General features: G+C 43.0%; 1 protein-coding gene across 2 annotated transcripts in view; it reads right to left on the bottom strand.

The window, feature by feature from the left end:
- Window positions 1-6970: 6970 nt before the first annotated feature.
- The window catches only part of TEAD1 (TEA domain transcription factor 1), a 100851-nt gene continuing 83281 nt past the window's right edge, over window positions 6971-24540 (bottom strand). For both annotated transcript variants that reach the window (XM_058025807.1, XM_058025806.1), the window contains 3 exons: window positions 15040-15180; window positions 13794-13946; window positions 6971-12761 (listed from right to left, as the gene is read on the bottom strand). In XM_058025807.1, the coding sequence (XP_057881790.1) occupies window positions 12648-12761; window positions 13794-13946; window positions 15040-15180 (408 nt within the window). In that variant the 3' untranslated portion in view covers window positions 6971-12647. The remainder of the gene's footprint in view (window positions 12762-13793; window positions 13947-15039; window positions 15181-24540) is intronic.

Here is a 24540-nt window from a genome sequence, read left to right on the forward strand (position 1 = left end):
GAGTAAAATTGGCGCTTTAAATTTCTTTCTATTCATAGAGGTCTCCAGGAGAGGCAGAGCCTCTGTCATTTTATTTGCACAGGGTATCACACAGGCCAGGTGGCAGAGGACTCAGATTGCTGTACTGGCAGTGAAGAAACACAGAGAGAAAAGCAACTGACCTGAAATAGAATCAGCAGAAGTCAAGATGTTATGGTAACTGGTACAGTTTTCCCTCTTTTCAGCAGAGCTGAATGTTTCATTGATTTAGCAACTGAAAGTGACAGGGAGGGTGCTGATGGTGCAGAGGAGAGTTTTGCAAGAGGATGGAAAAGACAATGTATTGCATTTACTTATATTGGTATCTTCCTAAAAATATATATAGACTGGGGTACCAGATACAAGCTGTTCCCAAGTACCAAACTGAGTTTCTGAGCCAGATGACAGCAAGAAAGGGGAGTACAAGCAGGCTTTTTTGTACTTTTTGTTTAGGTGAATCAAATCATTCCAATCTTGGGGATTGGAATGGATGGATGAATTTCTACTTTGTGTATTCAGACTGTGCACCAGAGAAGACTGAGAAGTCCAAAAATCTTAAAAAAAATTGTACCAAATCCTTTTTGTCCAGAGTCCTGCTTGATATTCTCTTAATTAAGCAGGGAGGGGTAAGTCCCTCTCCAAAGGAGACTCAGCAGGGGCTGCTGTGCACAGTTATCCATGATAAATGCTGCAGCTCTTCTTCCTGAGCACAGATCTGAGAGGAGAAGGGAGACAAACGTCCAGGTTTGCAGCAGATCAAAGGGAGGTCAGTGGCTGGCAGGAGTGTGGGAGGGGGGAAGAAAGGTGAGAATTTTGGAATCTCTTAAAAACCAGTGACTGCCTCTGCCTACCGGTCACAAGCATCTCTAAATTAGTAGTTCTTTTCTCTTCTGCTAATTACTAGTGGCTACAGTGGAAGTGCATATTCTGTCAGCCTGAATTTATATAGCTGAGAAGGTAGACTGTGCCTTTTAGGTATTCTTTTTAGGGTAAACTCTTCCTATTGGACATGCTTTATTGTCTTGGGACCCAATGACTTTGATATTGTGGCAAATTTCCTGTGTCCCAGCTGAGATCACAAGTGTGCCCAGAAAAGCCTATTGCTTTCCAGGATATCCCAGCACTGAGGGCACACTGAACAGATGGGTCATGACTTGTTTGTACAATTTATATGTCCTATATATCTCTATGCCTCTTATTTATCTTTATATATATTTATTAATTCAAAGACCATTTACAACGATTCCCTTTATTTAAGCCTCCTCTGGATTCTATCTGCTTGTTTGTGCCTCCAGGAAAATCGATCTGTGTGGGGTGGTGAGCACAGCTGCAATAAAGGAGAAAGAAATAAAGCAGACAGTGAAATATGACGTGTTCTCTCCAGAAGGGAAGGAGAAGCCTCAAGCCAAAGTCCAAAGGTTACACATGGTGGTAATGCTCCAGTCTAACCTGGTTATACCTGCTGCTTGCAGGTAAATGGATTGAGCCATTCTGAAATGAGCACAGCAGGGCCTGATGAGCCTCAGTGCCACTCCGTGCCCCCCCTGACACAGAGCACACAGCACAGTCCTTGGGGCACAGCTGCTCATCCTGTCCTTGGGCATCCCCAAATATCTGCGCTTCTTCAGTGGAAGGGCTGAGGAGAAAATGTGGAGCCTTCTGGGCTCCTCAGATGTTCAGATCACAAGCTGGTGTGTGATGCTGTTCACAGGGGTCTGAGGATGAGGGAAGAGATGAGGATCTGACTCCATGTTTCAGAAGGCTGATTTATTATTTTATGATATATATTATATTAAAACTATACTAAAAGAATAGAAGAAATGATTTCATCAGAAGGCTACCTAAGAATAGAAAATGAATGATAACAAAGGCTCTGTCTCGGACAGAGAGCCCGAGCCAGCTGACTGTGATTGGCCATTAATTACAAACAACCCCATGAGACCAATCCCAGATGCACCTGTTGCATTCCACAGCAGCAGATAATCAATGTTTACATTCTGTTCCTGAGGCCTCTCATCTTCTCAGCAGGAAAACTCCTAAGGAAAGGATTTTTCATAAAATATGTCTGTGGTACTGGTACTTCATAAAAACACAAACCTTGACTTGGTTATCACATGGAGAGACAGATCCAGGTGTTACAGAGATTGATACAATCTTGAAATGGAAGGATGGAAGAATGGATGTTTCTTTTAAAGACATTTTGGCTTGTTTCTTGGTCTGACTTTCAAGCTTTTTCATTCACTTGCTGGCAGAGAAGTTTCTACTCCTTCGGCTCTTGCCAAGGCCTCTCTATGCTTAGTATTTCCTATACTATATTTTCTTACATATTTCCCATATTTTCCCTGGTGTGGGGCTGTGCACTCTCTCAACACCAGGGCTGTTTCCTAGTTTTCAGCAGAGCTGAGCAGCACATGCTCAGAGTCCAGAGTTCCAGCTTCTCCTTGGGTACTTTTCTAATGGCTGAACAGCACCTTTGTGTTTCACCTTTGAACAAAAAAAGCTTAAATATTATACAGAATTCCTCTATTTCTATTTGTTAAAGAAGCTGGGCACATCCACCCCCTCCCAGACCTCTCTTATCTGTACATCTGTCTACTGCTGCATCCACAGCTTTCCCATGCACAGACACACCCACCAAAGCCCAATTTGTGCAGAGAGTTGTGGTGTTGGCAGTGGTCACTTGCAAGGATCCACCTGCCCACACCCAGAGAGCTCTGCACCTGTTCTCTCAGCATTTCAGGTGTTCTCTGATGTTCTTCTCCCCTTGCACCACTCAGTGGTTGCCTAACAGCTCCTTGGCCATACACATGTTAATTCATAACAATGAGCACCCTTGTACTCTTTCCTCTGGGTTCATTCCTCTTTCTCAGATACATTTCCAGCTGACCAATACTGACTTTGGCTCTGCCTTTTCATGCCTCTGACCAGAAGTGGTGGAAAACACTTCTCTGCAGCTCCCTGGAACAGCCTTTACCCTATCTCCTGCTTCATCACCTTCATCTTCAGAGCATGGCTAATCCCTATGGCTAATTCTTCCTTCCCATTACTGCTCCAGTACCTTCAAGCCAATTTCCTCCATTGTGCTTGCACTTATTCCCTGGATGCTGCAGGTTGCAGGGGTAGAGGGCTCTCCTTCCACCTCCTCCCCAGCTGAGAAACCACACTGGCCCAGAGCAGGACACATGGGGAGCCTTCCTGGCCACCTGTGTGGCTCCTCCTGAGCCCTTGGCCTTGCTCTCTCGGAGTTCCTGTCACCTTTGTACCATTTCCAGCACTGATGTTCTTCATGGGAAGTTGTTTTGTTTGCAGGGGATAAAAGAAATGCTGAGCTGATGGCACAGCTCTGTCTGAGTGCTCTGCAAGCACTGCAGCGCAGAGGAACTGTGGAGCCTGGTGCTCAAGGAACAGCCTTGCAGAGAAGGGCCCAAGCTGCAGAGGAAGATTCTGCAAGAATGAGGTGGGGCTGTCTAAGGTCTCAAGACACCCCTCTCATGTAATTCCTGCTCACAGGACACTGTGTCCTTTGTCATCTGGGAAATGTGTGAAAGCAGGCCAGAAAAACAAGGGTTTGGAGGAAGTTTGGTGATCATTCCTGCCCCACCATTTCCCCCTTTACCCAGAGCCTGTGCCTGGGAGTCTGGGGCACCTCCCAGGTATTGCTCAGCACCTCCTCCTTCCAGCAGGAGATCACTGCAGGAGATAGGCAGAGTGAGCCCTGCTGAGACTGCTGCTCTGTCTCCCAACTTACTGCTAGGAGAAGTTTCCACCCACCGTGGTGTTCTGGCAATAAACCCTTTTGATATTAATCAAAAATATCGTGTAATCATAGTAAAACCAATACAGATATTTCACAAAGAAGCCATCAGGTTCTCTGTGCTGTGGAATGCTGTGATGTGTGTGCTGTGTCTGAGTTTTTAGTGTGGGTTCATGTTAAACCTAATGGAAGGGCCAAACAATAAGAAGATCATATTCCTCCCCTCATCTCCTCCAGTCAACATAAAGCTGTGTCAAAAAGGAAGTGGTTATAACCTGGATGCTGTTCTTGTCCATTTTGCCAAGCAGAAACATTTGCACACTAGAAAGTCCAACATCACAGGTGAAAGGATGAGAAAAGACAAGTATCCTGGAAAAAAAATTACATCTCTGATAACCCTGCAGAGAATATATGATTTAAGCTGAAAGGAATTTTTAGAAGCCGAGAAAAAAACCCACCTTATTCTTTGGTCTCTGCCAACAGAAAAAAAAATGGAGAAGTACCTTTAAATGTGGCTAATAAATTTAGTGCTTGGGGCAGGAAAAAGAATCAGTTTGCAGTTCGTCAGGCCCCTGCACAGTCAGCTGCTCATGCAGCTCAGAGCTCTGGTTTGAAGCTGCTGCCAGAGCCTGTCTGCTCTGCACTGAGGGGCACTGCAAGGCAAGGACTAATCCTCTCACTGACCTGTACAAGTAAGAGCAATCAAAAGGGACTCACATATCAATCACAGCTCCTGCACCTTTTTCTTTGTTGGCCCCAACCACTATCCATAGTGGGACACTGCCTTTAACAGAGCTGGGAGACAGCCATGATGCCAAACCAGTGTGTGTGGACACCTTTTAAAGCTGATAAAGAGGTTTAAAGGCAGATTTATGAAAAAAACATTTGTTTTTTGGCTTACTGCTTCCATTTGATAACATCAAAGTTACACTTTTATGCTCAGCTCTAGGATAGTGAGGGGGATGGGAAACAGTATTTTTGAAATTCATCAACCTAAACCTGTAATGGGCTCTGTGCATGCACCCAAATCCACACATCTGTGGGAAGAAGGTGGCTTGAGAAATCCCCAGTGATGGGTAAATTGGGAGTACTCACTTTCACTTGTGTCTTTGTTTCAGATACTCTTCTGGCCATTGCTCATTTTGCTCTTTCTCTCTCCCCAAAATTGAGATGACAGCTGTTTGTCTGTCAGGGAGGCTACAGGGTACCTTGCAGAGCTTTTTGGGCTTTATTGAATCTCTCCAGTGAAGCACACACAAATGGAGTCTCCAGCACCCCTTTCCCTTAAGCTTAAAGAGGACATGTCCCAAATTAGAAAAGGCTGATAATAAAAAGTAACACAGGAGGGGAGGGGAACCCAAACCAAAAAGCAGCAAATTATTTTTACCTAGGTGGATGTTTATCTGTTTTATTGTAGCTTTTATTTTACTCAGGTTCTCCTGCCTTCTTCTGATGGACAGTGGTAGTCTCTAAATTATCCTTTTCCTCCTATTTTTTGCTGTCTTCAGCTTTGCATTTTCTTTGAAAAGCAATGCCCTGCTATTCATTTTCTCACAGTCACTTGCACTCTGGTTTTGTATAATTTTCATTTTCCTGCCTTTCCCACCTTCCAGTGTCCCCAGCGGAGCTCCAGCTCTGAGGGAACCTCAGAAATCACAGGACAATAATTCACAGCCATTAACCAGTTCAGTGCCACACCTCCCTACAAGGCAGGGAATTATTTATGAGCATTTTGGAGCTGCCTCTGCTCAGGGTAACAGATTGTTCAGCTGCTCCTGCTCAAGGGGCCCCCCACAACAATAGTGAGGCTGCAAAAGGTCAGGGCTGGGATGAACAGCCAGAGCTGGGAGTGGGGACTGCAGACATCTGCTAACACATTGCTGAGCTCTGAGCCCTCCTTTTAGGGTCTGTCAGCATGAAATGCCTCCTGGATCTGCGGGGTCAAACAGGCTGGATGTTCAAGAAAAACTAAAACCCACCGGAAAGTCCACGGAGCACACATGGATTCTGTGCTCCATAAAAAGGCACAGGGTGACTGCCTGGCCTCCTTGTTCCCAGCCCAAGCAAACCAGCCCAGCCCCACGCTCTGCCAGGGAGGGGCCATGGCTCCCACTGACACCAGCCCTTCAGTAAACTGATGGGGACACTGCTGGGGACACCCAGCCCGAAATGCGCGTGGCATCTTCCCAAAGGTGCAAGATTTATGGGCTCAAGCTAAATTAATTAAGAAGCAGAACCTTAATTAAGAAGCAGGTTGCTTCTGAAACAGCCAGCACACTTCAAAGGGCTGAAGCCATACACGTAATGGGAACAAAGAAGAGAAAACAGGGTCAAAACAGACCATATCTGAGCCTTGTTCTCACCCCATTCATCTTGCACACAGGGGGTGCTCTGCTGACATTTTAAAAAGAGCAGTGGAACATCTGCCACCCAAAGGAGAATTGGAGAGTGTGGGAGGGGCATATGTTCATTCAAAAAATAAATTCTGCTCCCCCATAGAAGCAGAAGATGAGCCAGATGTACTTTTTTTCCCTCTACTAAGTCCTGGTCTTTTTCCCATTGATTTCATTTGATCCAGGATATCCCTTTTATTTTTTTTTTCCCCTAGCTAGGTGGTTTCAGTTTGTGAATGCCAGAGGCAAATTGATCCTGTTCCACCCTCCCACCATACCAGGTACAGCTGTCAGCGAGGGGCAGGTGGTTTAAGAAAAACAAGAAGTGAGTCTTTTGAAAACACGGCACAGTTTTAGGACCTCAGTTCCCCCAGAGCTCAGTGTCCTGGAATAAACAACCTCAGCTGACTCCCATGTTCATCACTCAGTTAATGATGTCTTTGTACCATTTATTCTGTCACATATTGAACAGGTCATTCCTGCTTCTGCAATTCAGAGAGATGGGTGGCTTTTCCCACTGTCATGGTGTAGTTTAAAGGGTGTTTCACAAAAATCCACCACCTTTTTTTTAGGAAGACACACAGGCAAGGATTAGGATGATGGAACACCAGATGTGTTCTTCCAGATGTGCCAGCCTCGAGTGCCAGCCCTCCAGGCCTCTGTAGATCCTGCTGGAGCTCCCTCACTCCTTGAGGAAGGTGCACAGGCATCTCTGCAAGCCTGTGCTATTTTGGAAAAAGGTTCTGAAAGCTACACCCAACATTAAGAAGAGACTGAGGTAAGAGATTACGACAAATGCACAAAACACTTTCATTTTCTTTATTTTCAATTGATACTGTATGAATACAAAGTTTCTAGAAAGCTACAAAAATTCTACCACTTTATCAAGAAGGCATCAAAATGTGTCACTTTGCAAAGACATGAAAACACCTGCAGTAACCGACACAAAAATAGCATTTTTAGAGTGATGAAATAATTGCACTTAACTGTCATGGATATTAAAGTTATCACACATATGTACCGCGAAAGCTAGAATACATTTTTTTTTTTTACAAAGCACTTTATAAAAAAATTCTCTGCACACAAAACCTATAATTTTCATATTACTATCATACTAAAGATAAATTCACTTTAAAGCCAACACTTAAAACATTTTAAACAAAAAAAAAAGGTACCAGTACCTACACACAGACAATAACAAATACAAGAATAGTGTACTGCCAAGAGGTTTGACTGAAACTCCTTTTGAAAGCTTCTGCAAATATGTTAAGAAAACATTGGAGAACATTCAGTTTTTTCCAAGAGCCTTCCCTCACTGTCTAACCTAGAGGTACTTTATCATCAAAAGGCAAGTTCTACATCAAAAGTTACCAGCAGCAGTACAATATTAAAGTAACCACTGACCATATATGAATATGCTTAAGTCACAAACCCATTTTATACACATTACACAAATAAACATAAAGTGAGAATTCCATTAAGTCATTTACAAATGTGAACAAATGCACATGGCAAAAAAACCCCAAAACAAAACAAAAACCCAACCTGTTTTACATAAAATGTACTGAAGAATTAAAGGCTATTCAGGTTTTCAATGTTATAAAATTCTTTTGTCTTTTTTTTTTTCAGGCACATATTGTATTTTTTGTCTGCAGTCATGAGCCTGAATCAGAGGCCCATAAAACAAAACAAAACAAAAACAAAAACACATATTCTGTAAGGAGGTAACAGGGATCCATCTCCTTTTAGTCAACTGAGTGCATTTAAGATTTAATTCATACACTAAAACTAATTACATGACCTCAGCAAGAATGACCTGAAAAGTTAAAAGATGAAGATGTCCAGAGTGTTTCTTGTACTTTGACTTATCCAGCCTCAATCTTTCTTGGGGGAGGGGGAGGGGGGGGGCTAAACATCTGGTTATGAAAGATAAGAGGGGAAAGGAGATCATCCTGAGCAAAGGACCAAGCCGGGCTCCGCTCCTCACGCCCGCCTGTGCCCGGGCACACGTATCCTCACGGGAAAGGAAAGGGGGGACAGCCCCAGGGCTCTCAGTGGGACTGACTGAGGCCTCCAGGAAACCCCCAGGGCTGCTGCTTCGGGCTGCAGGCACGCCCCGGGACTCGCAGTGGGAAAATAAATAGCTATGGGTTAGCACATCAAACGTCCTATCTGCCTTGGACTGGCCGGTTCCTTACATTCAACAGTAATGTACACCCTTCATTAGGCCCAGGAGCCCATCCCGTGGGGGCCCCGTGGGACAAGCCACTGCCACGCTGAGCTGCAGCTGTGGTGGAGAGGGAAAGAGAGAAATGGGCATTGGATCTGCGATTCCTTCAAAATAGTGGTGCAGTACCTAAACAAAATCAGTTTGGAATTCAAGTAAGTAAAACTACATTTGTTAGTAGCAATTTTTAACAGCCCCTAATGGTACCATTATGCTTGTTTGAGTGAGACAGAGGAGTAGCTTGTCACAAACATTGACTAGTAGAGCCAAAATGTTTGGCAATGACTGAAAAAGTATGTTCTGCTTGTCTCTGTTCTTTGCCCCACCTCAGTCTCATTGAGTTCAACAGGATTATTTGTCTTATAGAGGTAAGTGAGATTTAGACCTTGAAGGAATAACAAAAATAATATTTTAGAGAAAGGGAATTTGAATTATCACAATATTTACCACACAGTGTCACAATATTTCTCTATATAAAAAGTTAATCTTAGTTTTCATCAAATACTTTAAAAATCAAGTTAACAATGTATTCACAACTATATAATCCCTCTGACAGCTTTTGGTTTTGCTGATATTTGTTCTTTCTAAAATGTTGCTCCTCTTCCCATTGATTTCAGTTGTGGTGGAGATATGGCCCCCGTTCACAGAAGGTATCAAAAACAGACACATTATTAAGAGGAGCTAATTTTTCTTTTCCCCCCAAGACATCAACTGGGAGGAGAACAAAACAAAACAACCCTGTGTTTGAGTTGTGCTGGCCAGAGTTTCCCCAGCAGCACCTTCATGCACAATGCTCACCCTCAACATTCCAATGCTTGAACCCACACCATCGCATTCACCCTCGCTTGCTCAGCTCTCCTGCTCCTCTTGTTCTGTGCATCTGACCTCCAGCATGCACAACTTTGTAAACAAAATCTGCTGTCTGAGCAAAGCATCTCCACAGACACCAAAATATTGTTAGAGGAGGTCAACGAAGCCATGCTTGTCCACTGGAATTCTGTAGGATATGGATCTCTCATTATGCAGATGCGTGACTGGATGAAGAGAATATAAATGGGAATATTTTCATTTTTATATCACAGACGAATCAGTTGCTGGTTTGCAATGCTGTCAGAAATGGCAAACAGTAGATTTTTCTTCAGCAGGCTGATCATTAGCAAAATCCCTTTGCTATGAATGGTGCTCTTTTGTGAATGGAGGCCTGTAGATTGAACTTATTCCAATAAACCAAAGGCATTACGGTGATAACTAAATATTTTTGGTCTCTCTACAAATTGTCATTATTATGGCAGCACTTTTCTAAGCTGGAATTTCAAACCAAAGGCACTTTCATGCTAGAGTGCAGAAGAGTCATAATTAATTATTTGGTCATGAAATTTAAAAAGGCAGCATTCATTAATACAATTCACTTTTCACGGAGAACCAGGGATCTGTAACCTTTCCTTTTGGTATAGGCATCTCACTGCAATGGGACTGACTTGTACAGACAGCTGGTTCACACCAAGCAGTCAAAGAGCATTTTCTGCAGGGAAAAATACGGATATTTTAAAAATGGAACCAATTAAGAAAACAATGTATAAAATTTAATGTTAAGAGGCTAAAAGTTACTTCTAATATAATGCTAAGGCACTGCATATTGTAATGCTTTGGCAGCTCTCAATTAAAAGGTTCCTACAAAAAAGTAACAGTAACAAGATAAGTACTTCCAGCTTACAAAAGAGCTCACAGTTTACAGGCAGCCTGTTGGACTACACACCCCACACTCAACAGTTGAAGGATTAAGGCTTTTAAGAATTAACATATACAGGGTATGGATCATTTACAGAATTGTAAAGAAAAGACGATGGAAGTAGTTTCCCTAACGTTACATATGTGAACACCAATAAACATTGTGACTGTTTATACCCTATAGTTATGGCATATGTAGTGTGCCAGATCCTACTAAAAAAAAAACCAAACTGTACCTGGATTTGCAAATTGACTTACATACTTTATATGCCTTAAAGAGTTTGCTTGTTATTAAAAAAAAAATAAAAATCACCAAACCCACAATTCAAACCCTAAATAAAAGACAACTTTAGAACAAAAACCAAAAAGTAGTTTTTGACTTGTAACACCAAGTGCTTAGAATAAAGGGCTACCGTTAGGCTGTTACAATGCAGTGCTTTTCCTGATGTGATTGTTAGTGTTAAAAATGAGCGTTAAAAGAGACCTTGCCATGGACACGTTCCTCTGTTCACAGAGTATCAACTGAAAGATCATCAGCCCTAATATCCACAAGCAGGTGACAGCTAGGCATCACAGCAACCATCCAAAGTGTGCACCTCATGCAGCCAGACCAGGCTGAGGGGTTGAAGCAGTCTCCCTTCCCCTGGGTGATGTTGGAGCCCCAGAGCTCCCCAGCCTTAGGGATGGTCCTGCTCTGACCTCACCTAGGCTCCAGTCTAGTCCAGACATTCCAGCAGTGGGCCATTCTAACAGAATGGACTATGCAGGAATATATAATTTAAAGAAAAGGAATAGAGTTGCTTGTTTACTGGGCCTGGGAGTGAATTTGATGCTTAGACTGTGCATGAGAACTGTGCTGGTTACAGGAACAAATACCAAGGGGTAGGGAGGAGGGGCCTGCTAAGCCTGACCTTTGAGTCAGGACTGCAGAAAACTCCCCCAAGAACCCTCTTTGCTGTTAACTCATCACTGCTCCCTAAGGTGGCTTGTGCTTGGCCAGGCAGCCCTCAGCCTTTCAGACAGATGTTCTGCCTGAGAAGCCTCTGCTGGCCCAGCACCTGCCCAAACAACTCCGGCTTGGGCAGCGAGGGGCAGCAGGAGGAGAGGAGCTGAGCAACACGCCCAGTCCTGAGCGGGAGGGCTGAGGCTGCTGCTCTCACCTGTGCACACCCCAGACAAACGCTCACAGGCCTTACAGCGTTAAATATCTCCAGCTGTGCTTCACTGCCTGGAGTCTTCCCTGAATTTGTCAGAAGGATGAACGCTACCACCTGGACGAACGCTTTCCAAGAGGACAGCAGACCCCACGTGGTAGATGCGTGTTTGTTTCAGATAAGGTCTTTGCCAGACCTGGAGACACAACTGGGAGAGGTGTAAGAGCACCATGATTAAGAGGAAAAGGAGGAAAAAAATTAAATTCTCCACTTTCCAACCTTCTTTGCCTGATGCTGGTTGTGATTCTCTAGCGTCTCACAGATATTAAAGCTGCTGATCCTTTCAGAGGTGTACACACTCTTCTTTCAAACACATCAGTGTTTTGCTCTCTGTTTTGAGTGACTCGATGCTGTTGCAATGTCAGCTGTTTCCATTCATCTCTTGATTTCAGAGTTGCAAGTTTTTTGCTCAACTTATTAGAAAACATAGTTGTCCATATAAAATATAACCGCACACACAAGACTACATATAATGCAAGTCTAAATCTTCAGTATTTACCTACTTATTGCAAAATGAGCCATCTTTTTCATTAAATAATCAAATTTTCATATTAGTACAATACAACTTTATACTCTTTTAAAATACACTAGATATGTTAAGGGTAAGGGGTGATGTTTTCTTTCTCTGCAATACCTGTTTGAAAGTTTAATGGATTAGAAGATTAGTTTTAGCGTTGAGAAAAAAATACAAAATTTGCCTAATTTTAGGACCTGTCTGTTTCTATCAGGCATTTCTTAAGGCTATATTTTTCATTTGGTTTCAAACAGAAAAATGTTTCATTTTAAAAAATAATTTAGTGAATTACATTCGTCCATATCTTCCACCCTAATTAGTTACAAAGATAATTCTATAAAGATTATTAACTTTGTGTACTCATTTACAGTTATAGCTAAAGATTTGTTTCAATTTCACTTGCATTGTAAAACAAGTATTTCATGTTGGAAAAAAACCCAAAATAAATTCTTATAAATGCTGTCAGTTTTTCCCCATGGCAAATGCTCTGTCATACATTTTTCTATCAGAATTAAAAATAGGCCTCCACAGACAGAGGCATTAGGTTCTTAAATACAGTCTTCCCAAAGAACTGTGGTTTACAAATTTGAAGAACACTTAGTTTTAGAAATAATTTTTACAACTGTACCAGAATTTCACAGCTACAATTATATATGAACACATTAAAAATGACTTCACTAAAACAGGATTTAGAAAAATGTGGGTGAAAGTTGGGCCAGAGGCACTGCCACTTAGTGTTGAGGTTTACAGTCTGTGTTTTGATAAAGAAGTGAAATGAAGTGTATATATAAATAACTGCTCAGTCCTTTACAAGCCTGTAGATGTGATGCTGTGCTCCATGTTCGCTGTTCGACACCTCGAATACACAAGCCATGCAGAGCAGGGTTTCTTGTGTATCCCTGTTTGTTACCACCTGTGTGGGGAAAGGAGAGGCAGACAGAACATCACACACCTGAAAACTGCAGGGCTGTATTGTATTTGCCCCGTGGCAGGTAGGAATGATGAATCTCATCCCATGTTCTCAGAAGGCTAATTTATTATTTTATGATACTATATTATGTTAAAGAATACTATACTATGCTAAAGAATACAGAAAGGATACTTACAGAAGGCTAAAAAGATAATAATGAAAACTCCTGACTCTTTCCAGAGTCCCGACACAGCTTGGCACTGATTGGCCAAAGAGTCAAAACAACTCACATGAAACAATCTCCAAACACATTCCATATAAGCAAAACACAGGAGAAGCAAATGAGATAAGAATTGTTTTCATTTCTCTGAGGCTCCTCAGCTTCCCAGGAGAAAAATCCTGGGCGAAGGGATTTTTTAAGAAAATGTGAGTGCCACAGGTCTGAAGCAAGGAGTGACCCGTGTCACCTCGGTCCTGCCCAAATCCCCTGGCGGCAGCAGCACGTGGCTCTGAGAGCTTGGCTGGGGTGACACCACAGAGCCACAGGGAAAGCAAGCTGGGGCACTGGGTGAAACTGGCTCAAAGGCCACCACGTGGCCCATCCTCTGTGCTTTAGGTCACCTGTTGGGCGTTTGCTGCCTGTTTTCCCTGCCCAAGAACTAATTAATGCCACTAACCCCTGCAGCACTGTAACCCAGCCCCGTACGGACACATTGGATGAACGCAGAGGTTCAAAGTTACTGCCTCAGGCTCTCTGCAAACCCTAGACTCGACTGGAAAAAACAGAAGTAAGCTGAAATTTGTGGAGAATAACAAAGATGTTTGCTCACACTCACAGCCAGCTGAGCCTTTTCATCCTGAGCGTCTTTAGCGCCCAGTTCCAGGAGAATTATTCTGAAGTCAGTGGGATGGTTGCTTTGGTAAGCAGCAATGACTAAGGGATTTGGAAACTGGTTCCCAACACTACCAGCTGAGCAAGCCATACAAAGCCTGAGAGTATCTTAGAAGTGGAAAAATAAAACAGGCAGTCCATACCAATAAAATTGTGAAGTTTTCCAAGACGCTGTTCATCATGTATTTCTCTGGTAAATGCTTCAGCTTGTGTATGAAGTTGATCATGTATTCACACATGGGAGAGCGGTTTATCCTGTACACAAACCGGCCATTCTCAAACCTTGCATATTCAGTCTAAAAAACAGAAAAACCATTTAGAATGTGATCATTCAGAGACAGGAAAAACGTGATGGTAAATCTGTTTTTCTTTTTTTTTTTTTCTTTTTTGTGTAGACAGGAAAAAGACAAGAGGCTCAGACACACTCACATGCCTTACCTGTGCTATGCCTTGCTAAAAATGCAAGGCATCTTAATTATCAATAATTATAATATCACTACTTGTTCTCTAAACTGCAAAACAGCAAACTGAATAGATGAGGATTATAAAGTCCCAAACTGACTAGAAATTAATTAAGAACTGAGATAATTCCAGATTTTACAGGAATTTTGAGGCACCTGTCTGCAAAGGGAACAGCAAAAATAAGCAAATATATTTGCACTTAAGTGTGCACATATGTCCTGGGTTTCTCTGCACAGGTTTTGTTTGTCATCTCTTTTGGAGCAGCAAGAGGTTTTATTGTTTAATATTGTTTAGGTTTTATTGTTTAATAAACAGGTTTCTCCCACTTTTCTCCAAGGAGGTATTTTTCCCGCACCAGTTGGGAGGAGGGGCCAAATGAATCTGCTTTCCTAGAGGAGCCCCTTTGGGGGTTCTCTCCCAAATTTTCCCTGAACCAGGACAACATACAAACATAGATATATTATTGCATGACTTAATAGGCAATTTATGAACTAGAGAAAGATGTAGGACTACAGCTGGAAGAAAAGCAGACAGACTTAGACTGCTGAGGGAGGGTAAGGCTGTGACTCTCAGACTTGTGCTGTCCAGCTACCAATCGCTCACATGGTGGTTTCTGAGGATTTTTGGCTTTCTCTAAGCTTGGAACAATAGAAATTATTAAAACCTTTTTTGTTATGGTCAGAAAACATACTTAGTTTAAGAAGGACATAAACAGTGACCAGGACACCTGTAAAAGCTCAACCTTCAGCTCTAGGCTAAAATTCCCCCCCAAACTGTTTTGTACATGACAGATGTGGGTCTGGGGCTTAGCCCTGAGCTGCAACATCACTGTGCACCAAACCAACCAAAGACTGAACACATCCCACAGATCTGTGCATGGGAAAGGCAAGAAATGACTAAAGGCACACATCCCATCTTGACACCCACCTCTACTTTTTCTACTACTTGCTTTCCAAAGGAGCAGACTTTGGTGGAGCAGGTGATTGTCATGTTTTCCGAGCTCTCGTACTGACTGGTGACTCCGTAAAACGCCCCTGTATCATCTTGGATGTTGCAGTTTAAGTCAGCCTGTGGGGAAAAAGGTGAAAATTTGATTTTTTATTTGACAGTGTGAATAGCATAAGCTGTCACTAGCTCACCATTCTTCTCAGAAATAACAGGGGGAGCTCAATGGTGACGACAGTGACAGTGGAAAAAGTCTGTCAGGGAAGTAGCTGCCTAACTGTTGCAGTAAAAAACTTAGGAAATCAACAATTTATTCAAATTTTAGACAATAAAAGATGTCCCAGTATTTCTGTGAGCTACAGGTGACATTCTGGCAGATGGCTGATGAAATCCCTGGAGCAGAGGAATGATCACCTGAGAGGAGCCTGGCCCCTCTGAAGTGAACCTGCCTTCAGATTCAAATTCAGCCCAGCCACCCCACTCCAGAGAGGCCACAGCTCACTTTCTCTTGTCTTAAAGCAATGAAATCCTCATGGCAGAGGAGACAGCTGGGCAATAGAGGATGTGTCTCTGATAAGGCTCTGCCAGGCCATATGGCACTGGTTCAGCAGAGCACTGGGCTCCAGCGAGAGGCTGACACAAGCCCCAGGTTTTTTGTGTGCCATGCCCAGCAAACACTGCTGCAAGGCTCTGCTGGCTCCCAGCATTTCCCTGCAGCCTCAGAAACCATCCAGCTGCCTTTGATAGGCAGCATCAGAGACCAAGGCTCGCAGGATCAAGTGAGGAGCAGCTCTACCTTGAATTATTCATTATCCAAGCCCTGTGCACAGCAGGATTAATTTGGCTACAAAGCAAGCACACAGGTCACCTGCTGAATCCAGCCTCCCTGGGCTGGAGCTGTTCTGCCACTCTGCTCTTTGACATCACAGACCCATTCCTGCTCATTTCAGAGCCCTCCACTTGAAAGCACACTGATATGGGTACAGGCAGACCCTAGGGGTGTGCACAGCTGGATTTGTTGATTCAGGCAATAGCTCCACTGACATCTTCGATGCCCAGGGAGAGAGTGGGCAGGGTTTTCCTTTTATGTGGAAACAGCTGATCAGCTACTGCAGCATGACAGCAAAGAATCACCTGAACTGGAAAGTTAGGCCAAGGTGAGCATTTCAGCAGGGAAATGCACTTCTGCAGCTGCTTCACTTGCAAGTCTAGCTCTGCTTGGTTCTATTCCTAATATAGAAATAATACTTGACAGGTACCTTCATGTTTACCCTCAGACTTTTTAAAAACCTTATTTACAGGTGTGCTTACCTGTGCCCCATCCCTGGAAGTGTTCAAGGCCAGAGGGAATGGGGCTTTGAGTAACCAGGTCTGGTGGAAGGTGTTGGATTTTGGTGACCTCTAAGGTTCCTTATGACCAAACCATTCTACAATTCAAGTGTGGAGTACTCACCACAGTTCAGGTCATTTGTAACTGCTACTTAATTTTTAACTTGGCAACAACTCATTAATCCTCCTTAGTGTCTGCAATCCTCATTTGTGGTGCGGCCTTGTGAGGCAATATTCTGATAACAGCACACACTGAGCTAATCTGTGGTACACAGAAGACACAGGGCTAGGATTACTTGGGGCTGGCTCTGTAAATTAACCAGTGGAGCAACTTCCTGAGGTTTACACACAAGCGGCCCCACAGTCAGGTATTTTGTACAGGAGGAAGAAATCCTATTGCTGTTCCACCTTGCTCCTTGCTCCTGCCTCGTGCCAGGCCAGCAGTTAATGTTTAATGTGCATCTAATGCACCGGGAGCTGAAAGGAACTTGTCACATTTACCATAGCAAATTAGCAATTTGCCATCACAGCTGGCCTGCAATCAAAGCATGGCAAACATCTCAACGTGGAGAAGTGCAGCAGCCACCGCTGCTCCGCCAGAATTCCTGAAGGAGAGGGACTGCTCCTGAAACAGTTGCACTGCTGCAATTATCATTATCATCATCATCATCATCATCATTATTGTTATTAATAATAATAATCATAGCAGTAGTAGTAGTAGAAGTAATCTCTTAGCATGCACTTATTCCTGCTGCTACCACAATTGCAGTTTTACTAGCAATGCCTTTTCTTTCTTTTCAGATATAAGCAAAATATTTGAGAAATCATAACTAAACCACCCCTCACAGTTGTCAAAAACCAACTGCACAGACCTTGCATTTCGAGCTGCACTAGCAAATGTTTACAGGATAACATTTTATCTGCTACCTTCTTTTGATTTTGAAGCCTGCTGAAAAAAACACCGAATTGTTCTATTTACATGCTGACATTTAACCTGGGGAAGTAACACATGTGGCCATCTGTCACCCTGTTGTTCACTCCCACAGCTCCTCCAGCCCTTGCTGAGATCACTGGGAGTTCTGTGTACACAGCACATCCAGGCTGGGGCCTGATGTTGCAGTGAGGAACACTTGAAGCTCTCACTCAGTTTTCATGATTTACCCTTATGCAATCACAACATGGTTGCCAAAGTCCCATGATGATGATCATTTAGATGAGAATTACCTTTATTTACTTGTTTGCTCTAGGATTTTTTTTTCAGTCTAGCACACAGTAAAGGTGTTTTCAAGGAAGGAAAGAATTCTCTTTGTAAACAGTTTTCATATTAATCTAATTACTGAGATTGCTGAGAGCTGAACACTCTTCAAAACAGTCTAATACCAGCATTAAAAAATCATAGGAGTTGGCAAGAAAATGCTTTTAAATGAAGGCTTCACCAAAACCTCTTTTAGTACTATAACAACTTTAAGGACTTAAGAATATTATTATGGCTTAAATAGCAAGGCATTTGTCTAAACATATACATCTGAAAGCTAAATTGTATTTTTAAAACTGATGAAATTAAAGTAAATTTTTTGCTGGTTTTTTTCCCTTCTCCAAAAGGTTATGAGTACCCATGTGGCTGTGAGAGTTGTAGATGTGAGAACAAGGTGATGTGTCATAAATGAATGCCCTGGTATTCAGCTTTAGCTCCTAACTACAGCATTGATTCCAGGCCTCGTGTCTACATTTTAAAAGGGATGTTGGAAAATTGGAAAGTGTTCAGCAAAGAGCTACAAGAATGATTTCAGGTCTGGAAAACATCCTTTGTAGTGAATGACTAGTGAAACTCCATCTACTTACTTTTTCCAAGGGAAGTTTTTCCACAACCTTGTCATAGCCTACAAGTTGCTACATGGGGAAGAGCCTTCTCCTAGATTAAATCTTGCAGAAAAGAGCATTAAAAGGCAGAAAGCTAAAGCTAAGCAAAAGCAAAATGAGAAACAAGGCAGGGGCTGATAACCCTGATGGCCATGGAATGCTGGAATGATTCTCAGATGAGGAGAAATCGCCTTGGGCTCTTTTTTCACCAGCTGAGGATCTGACAGGGATGCTCTGGTTTGAGTAGCTTGGTACTGTCCAAAGGCAAACATTACTTAGAGAGGTTCACTGCTTGAGCCACCTATGGCAGGTAGGGCTACATAAATATAATAACAAAATTGAAATACAGAAGTTTATCTTATTAGTCTTCTCCTTATAATTTCCTGTTTCAATGATCCTTGTGAAAAAGGTGACAACAGCCAAGCCTCTGGAGGGCTGTGACTTCAAATATATTGGTGTGAGTTCAAATACTATGGCATGTCAAACATTATGGGATGATCACATTAATGAGCAGGAGTCCATTTGCTCATTGAGTTTTAAAGATCAATACAGTTTAGGGAGGAAAAAGCCCAAAACCACAAATGGAATTTCTAATTTTTTTTCCCTTTCAAGAGTAAAACTCTAATTCAGATTTATTTCTGGGCACTGAGTTTTATATGAATACACTTGGAGGTAGAAGAGGCACTCAGATTTCTGGCACCCTATCTCCAGTGCAAGAGCATGATTAATTCATTAATAAAGCACAGCTTGTCAATGGGTAGCACTGGAAATATTGCATATTAAGAGCACCAAGCGTTCAACACACTGAATGGAGAAGTCTCTGCCAGTGTGCTGGAGATTGCACCCAAAGAGAGATGGCTGCAACCAAAATAAAGAGTAAAAGTAAATTTAAAATAAATTTAAAAACCCATTCCTTTCCCCAGAGCTCTCAGGCTCTGTGCTACAGGCAGAGTGCTTGTGGAATAATAACTGGTTTGGCTAACACAAAAGCAACTCCAGCAAAAATTGCTGAGAAGAGCCTAACTCCATCCTGCTGAGTAGAAGGAAACCAGCACCAACTGGAAGCAGTGGGAGCTGAGGAGAGCCAGGGCAGTGGCACTCAGCACTCACATGGGGCACATTAATAAGGGTACTAATTACAGCACCTAGGGCTGAGCAGCTGCTCCAAGTGGGCAGGTGGGTTACCCAGCACCCTCCTCCTCTCCAGAGCTCCACCAAAGAGCAGCCATTCCAAACTGTGAAGCAATTTTTTCCAGAGGGAGCATCTGGGCCGTTGGCACACTGCTGTGCAGCTCAGGAATGGTGTCCAGGGCTGGGTTTGTGACGGACAAACCGAGCTCCTCTGATCCTGCCCTTGTCTAGGGCTGCCCCAGGGCTGGGTTTGTGATGGACAAACTGAGCTGCTCTGACCCTGCCCTTTCCGCTGCCACCCTGCTCGGGGTCCTCCTCCCTGTGCCAGGGCTGCTTTCTTCCATATCTCGTTTGTTTTGCATGCATTTGCATGCTGGCCTTGGAGCCATTCTTGTTACAGGCCCCAGTTGTGAGTGCAGATCATTTGGCAGTCATGCTGTGTGTGTGTGTGTGGAGGGAAGTCCCAGATTCTGGATTATGCAATATAAATTACAAGAAAGAAAGGAAAGAAAAGAAGAGAGAAAGAAAAGGAAAGAAAGAAAGCAAGCAAGAAAGAAAGAGAGAAAGAAAGAGCAAAAAGAGAAAGAAAGAAAGAAAGAAGAAAAGAAAGAAAGAAAGAAGGAAAGAAAGAAAGAAAGAAAGAAAGAAAGAAAGAAAGAAAGAAAGAAAGAAAGAAAGAAAGAAAGAAAGAAAGAAAGAAAGAAAGAAAGAAAGAAAGAGAGAAAGAGAGAAAGAAAGAGCAAAAAGAGAAAGAAAGAAAGAAAGAAAGAAGGAAGGAAAGAAAGAAAGAAAGAAAGAAAGAAAGAAAGAAAGAAAGAAAGAAAGAAAGAAAGAAAGAAAGAAAGAAAGAAAGAAAGAAAGAAAGAAAGAAAGAAAGAAAGAAAGAGAAAGAAAGAAAAGAAAGAAAGAAGAAAAGAAAAGAAAAGAAAAGAAAAGAAAAGAAAAGAAAAGAAAAGAAAAGAAAAGAAAAGAAAAGAAAAGAAAAGAAAAGAAAAAAAGAAAAGAAAAGAAAAGAGAAAAAGAGCCCTGATTGTGTGTGTGAATGAAGGGCACAAAGAATCTCTGCACCTTTTAAGATGGCTGGAGGCACATGGGGATAAATTCAGAGGGGGTGGGAGGAGACCACAGGCACAAGCCATTTCTGAACACTGATTACATGGGTAAATTGTTTGTTCCAGTGTATCACAAAGAGAAGGAGCATTATTTTTCATGGCACAGCTGTTTTGAATAAGAATAGGAATAAACTTAACTATCCTCCTCATGTTACTTACCACTAATTATGGCATATATTTACATCTATAAAACAGTGAAATTTTGGGAGACATAATTTAATGCCTCTTTATTGTGTAGATTCCTTTATTTCCATCCCACATTTGAATTTCAAAAATGTTTAGGACTTCAAAGCATCTTTAAAAGCTTGCCCTAATTATAATATGCATTACTTTCTAAAACTCCTAGTTTGCATTGCAGATTCCTGCAAATAGAGGCATTCATTTTAAACATCAATTAATATCATCCACGCATCTTCAGATGAGTTTGGGTCTTGGTTTCAGAGTTGCAGTGAGCTCTGGCTAAGCTTTCCTCAGTTAGAAGAATAGTTCAAGCTACTGCAAACACAAAATTAAGTCAGTGGATGAGATCCATAGAAAGCCTGACAGGCCAACATTAATTTATCAGTTTTTTTCCTATGTCACCAATGAGAGAACAACCATTCTCCTTTCAGACACATTTGCTTCCCAAACCTGCCCCTGTAGCTGCAGAAATCAGAGTTCAGGCTGGCACAGAGCATTTGGCAGAGTGAGAGACACAAAATCCCAGCAGCACTTTATTGCAAGGTGTGCTTACACCAGCACTGAGGATCCCTGTGGAGGCAGGACCCACTGCACAATGCTGCAGGTTACATGGAAAAGTCATGCAAAATTTGCCTCAAAATTTGCACTTGGGGTTGAGGCAAAACCTGAGAGAGAGATAACAAAGTTACAGCAGCACAATTTAGTCTAGGAGGCCTAAGTGTATTGCTTACAATTAGAGAATTTAGGGATAGTAGTGAGCAATCAGTGGGGCTAGCACTAATATGAACATGGATAGAACCAATAAAAGAAACCAGCACAGGCACCCTGTGCTGACTGAGCTTTTAGACAGGCTGACTGGAACTTCAAAGAGCAGAAAACTCTGGGGCTATTCCCAAGTCACAAAAGCAGTTTAAATACAAACTGACCACCAGGAACATTGACCACACTCAGATTAAGGTTAGATGGCACAAATCATTCCTGGTTGTTTTGCACAGATTGGGCCTAGTCCCCTAAGGTGAGAGAAGCAGGATTGTGCAATTAACCTGCGCCCAGGGAAGGGTTTCCTCCACAGATACTCTTCAGCCTTCTCTGAATTCTGCATCAGTGTTCTAGGACAGCTTTTACATTTGTTCAGCCACCTTTATTTTTGTTTTAATTCTATAACCCAGTAATCTCCAGTCTCATACTCCTGTCACACAAACTTCCTGTGCCACACCATCAGGACATTGCTCCTTATTTACAGCACGCCAAGTGAAACTCCCTCATTAGTGTAAAAATCTGTCTCTGTGGCAATTGCCCTGAACTCTGGGGTTCCAGTGGCTCTCTGGGATAAAGCAGAGGAAGAAAGTCACTGCATTCCAGGAGCAAGGCAAGGACCAGGGCATTGCACTGCAGGTTGTTTGAGGTGGTGTAGGAGGAGGAGTCTCTTCCTTTTGTACCTCCTGCACTGCTATGTAGAAAGAGACCCAAAAGTGTGACATCCAGATGTGTCACCAGGGCCAGGAGCTCATCCATTCCCAGCATCAGGCTGTGTTTCCCATGAGATACAATCTGCACTAACCAATAAAGCTCTGCAAAGCAAAGCAAACTTTGCTTTGTACTCCATCCCAGTGCTGCCTGGGTAGGTCAAATCCACAACTGGCAGATGTCTTCTTCCAGGATCTCAGACCTTTCCCTCCCACCTTTTTTGCAGTCAAACCTTATTACTGAAATCAGGACAGCAGGAAAAGCTGTGCTGGTGAGCAGCCTGAAGCAGAACTAAAGGGGAAAGAGCCAGAGGAGTTTTCTTTCCAGCTACCAGAGCTCAGCTGCTTTCTGCCTTAGTCCTCCTCAGCACAAGTACTCATCTGTGGTCTTCCTGCTTCCCCTATTCCAATTCCACAGCACGATTAATGTATAACAAAACACCCTTTGTGCTGCCTCCAGTGGCATGCTGACTCCCCTTAAATCCATTTGCAGGGTCACCATTCCTCCTGGCATCCAATCCTCACCTTCACTTTCAACCTTCTCACTCTCCAGCTCCCCTTCTCTGGTTTGCTTTGACTTCTTTCACTCAGACCCTGCCTTTTGTTCACTGACTCTCCTCAGAGTGCTTTCACACCTGTAATTATGTGCCCAACCAAAATTCACCTTCCTCTTTTGCCCACCCAAACAAGGGGTGCCACGATCACCTGGGATGCAGCAGCTTACAGTGCTGAGCAAATGATTGATGGCTACATGGGAATGAGGGAGGGAGACAGCACAAAGGATGGGAAATGGGAAATAAATGGTGAGACAGAGTATTGGGACTAGGCAATAACCACACATCATGAACTGAAGCAGGGAGGAGATGAACTTACAGAGTAGGAGGAGTAGCAGATGATGAGAGAGTAGATACTAATTCAGAACCAGATACTTAATTCAGCCAAAATTAATCTCTCTCCATATGAATATATTTGAGATTACTTATAGGGTCAAAAACCACTGTCAGCAACCTGTGCCAGCTTTTTCCTGGTAATATTATGACTGGTTAAAAGAGTTTTTTAACACTCCCCACAAAAAAGGGAACAGCATCCTTTTTTCCTGAAGAAATGCCCTGTTGGGGTGAGAGTAATAAAGGACAGTGAGCTGACAGCTTAGGATCTAATTCTCATTACTAGCTATCTTCTGGTTTTCCTGGACATATTCCTACACATGTTTAGGACTGGGGGCCACTGGTGTGAAGTTTTTCCTAGAAGAGCATTCCTTGTGACTCTTGCAACACTCAAACACCACCCCAGGCACCTTCTCTCTGCCTCACTCACTTGATGAGAGAGAAAATCCACTGGTTTATTTTAAGATCATGGCTCAGGAAAATGTTCTCACCACGTTTTTAATGTATAACTCAGAAGGATGTTAGCACTGTATGTTTTTTAATCTCTAAGATAATACAGCACAAAATTGTGTTAAAAGGCCATTATGTTGGAAGGCACGGTGAGGTTAGGAAATGTTGGATTGAAGTTGCCTGCACATCCTGACTGCTGAACTGTGTCATGTCACAGGCTTTAGCTACACAGCTGCACAGCCACCCTGGGAACATCCTCACAACCTTTCTTTGTCTCTGCTGTTCCCTGTGCTGCTTCCTGAGCTCCTCAGGACCCGTGCTGAGCACAGAATGGCACATTCCACAGAGGTTTATTTCACAGCATCACCTCGAGGCCTCACAGCAGCCTGAGTCTGATGTGTCAGTGAGCACTTGGGGAGAAGGGGGGGTGTCAGCCCCCCAGACGTGTCACAGATGTGGGGCTGGGACAGGAGTGTTCAAGGGGAGCACTGCTGGGAGCAGACAGAGCACAGAAGGCTGGCACTGGGATTTCCAAAGTCAGGAGAGCACCACACACCCCAATGACCCAAAGAAGGTCTCTACTGGCTTTAGGTACACCTTTGAGCATTCAGTGTGCCTGAAAAATCAATTTCCACGTGGAGAAAAAGCAGAACATACAATTCCTCAGTTACCATATCATAAATCTCTGCTGCATCCACATCTAGTATAAAGTCTGAGGCTTATCATCCTCTGTGGGAAATGAGAACAGGCATGTGAAGTGACATTCATTTTTGCCAGTGTGCTCTGCAAATATTTATTACATAGAGTGGACTGGTGAAATGATGGCCTCAGCTCAAGCCAAATTTCTCAAGGAAATGTATTTAATGGTCAAAGACCCTTAACTCCCAGCTCTGCTCCACTGCAGCCAGATTTCTCCTGCTGTTATGTTTTTCCTTTTCTCACCTCCCAGAAACTTTCTTTGCTGTTCTTCGTCCCTGTGTTTCCTTATCCCAAATGCTCCCTCTTCCCACTGCCTCCCTCTTTTTGACCCCACATTCTCACCTGCCTGTTCCAGACCACGGGTATCAC

The sequence above is a fragment of the Melospiza georgiana genome, chromosome 6 (assembly GCF_028018845.1).
Source record: "Melospiza georgiana isolate bMelGeo1 chromosome 6, bMelGeo1.pri, whole genome shotgun sequence".
Taxonomy (NCBI): domain Eukaryota; kingdom Metazoa; phylum Chordata; class Aves; order Passeriformes; family Passerellidae; genus Melospiza; species Melospiza georgiana.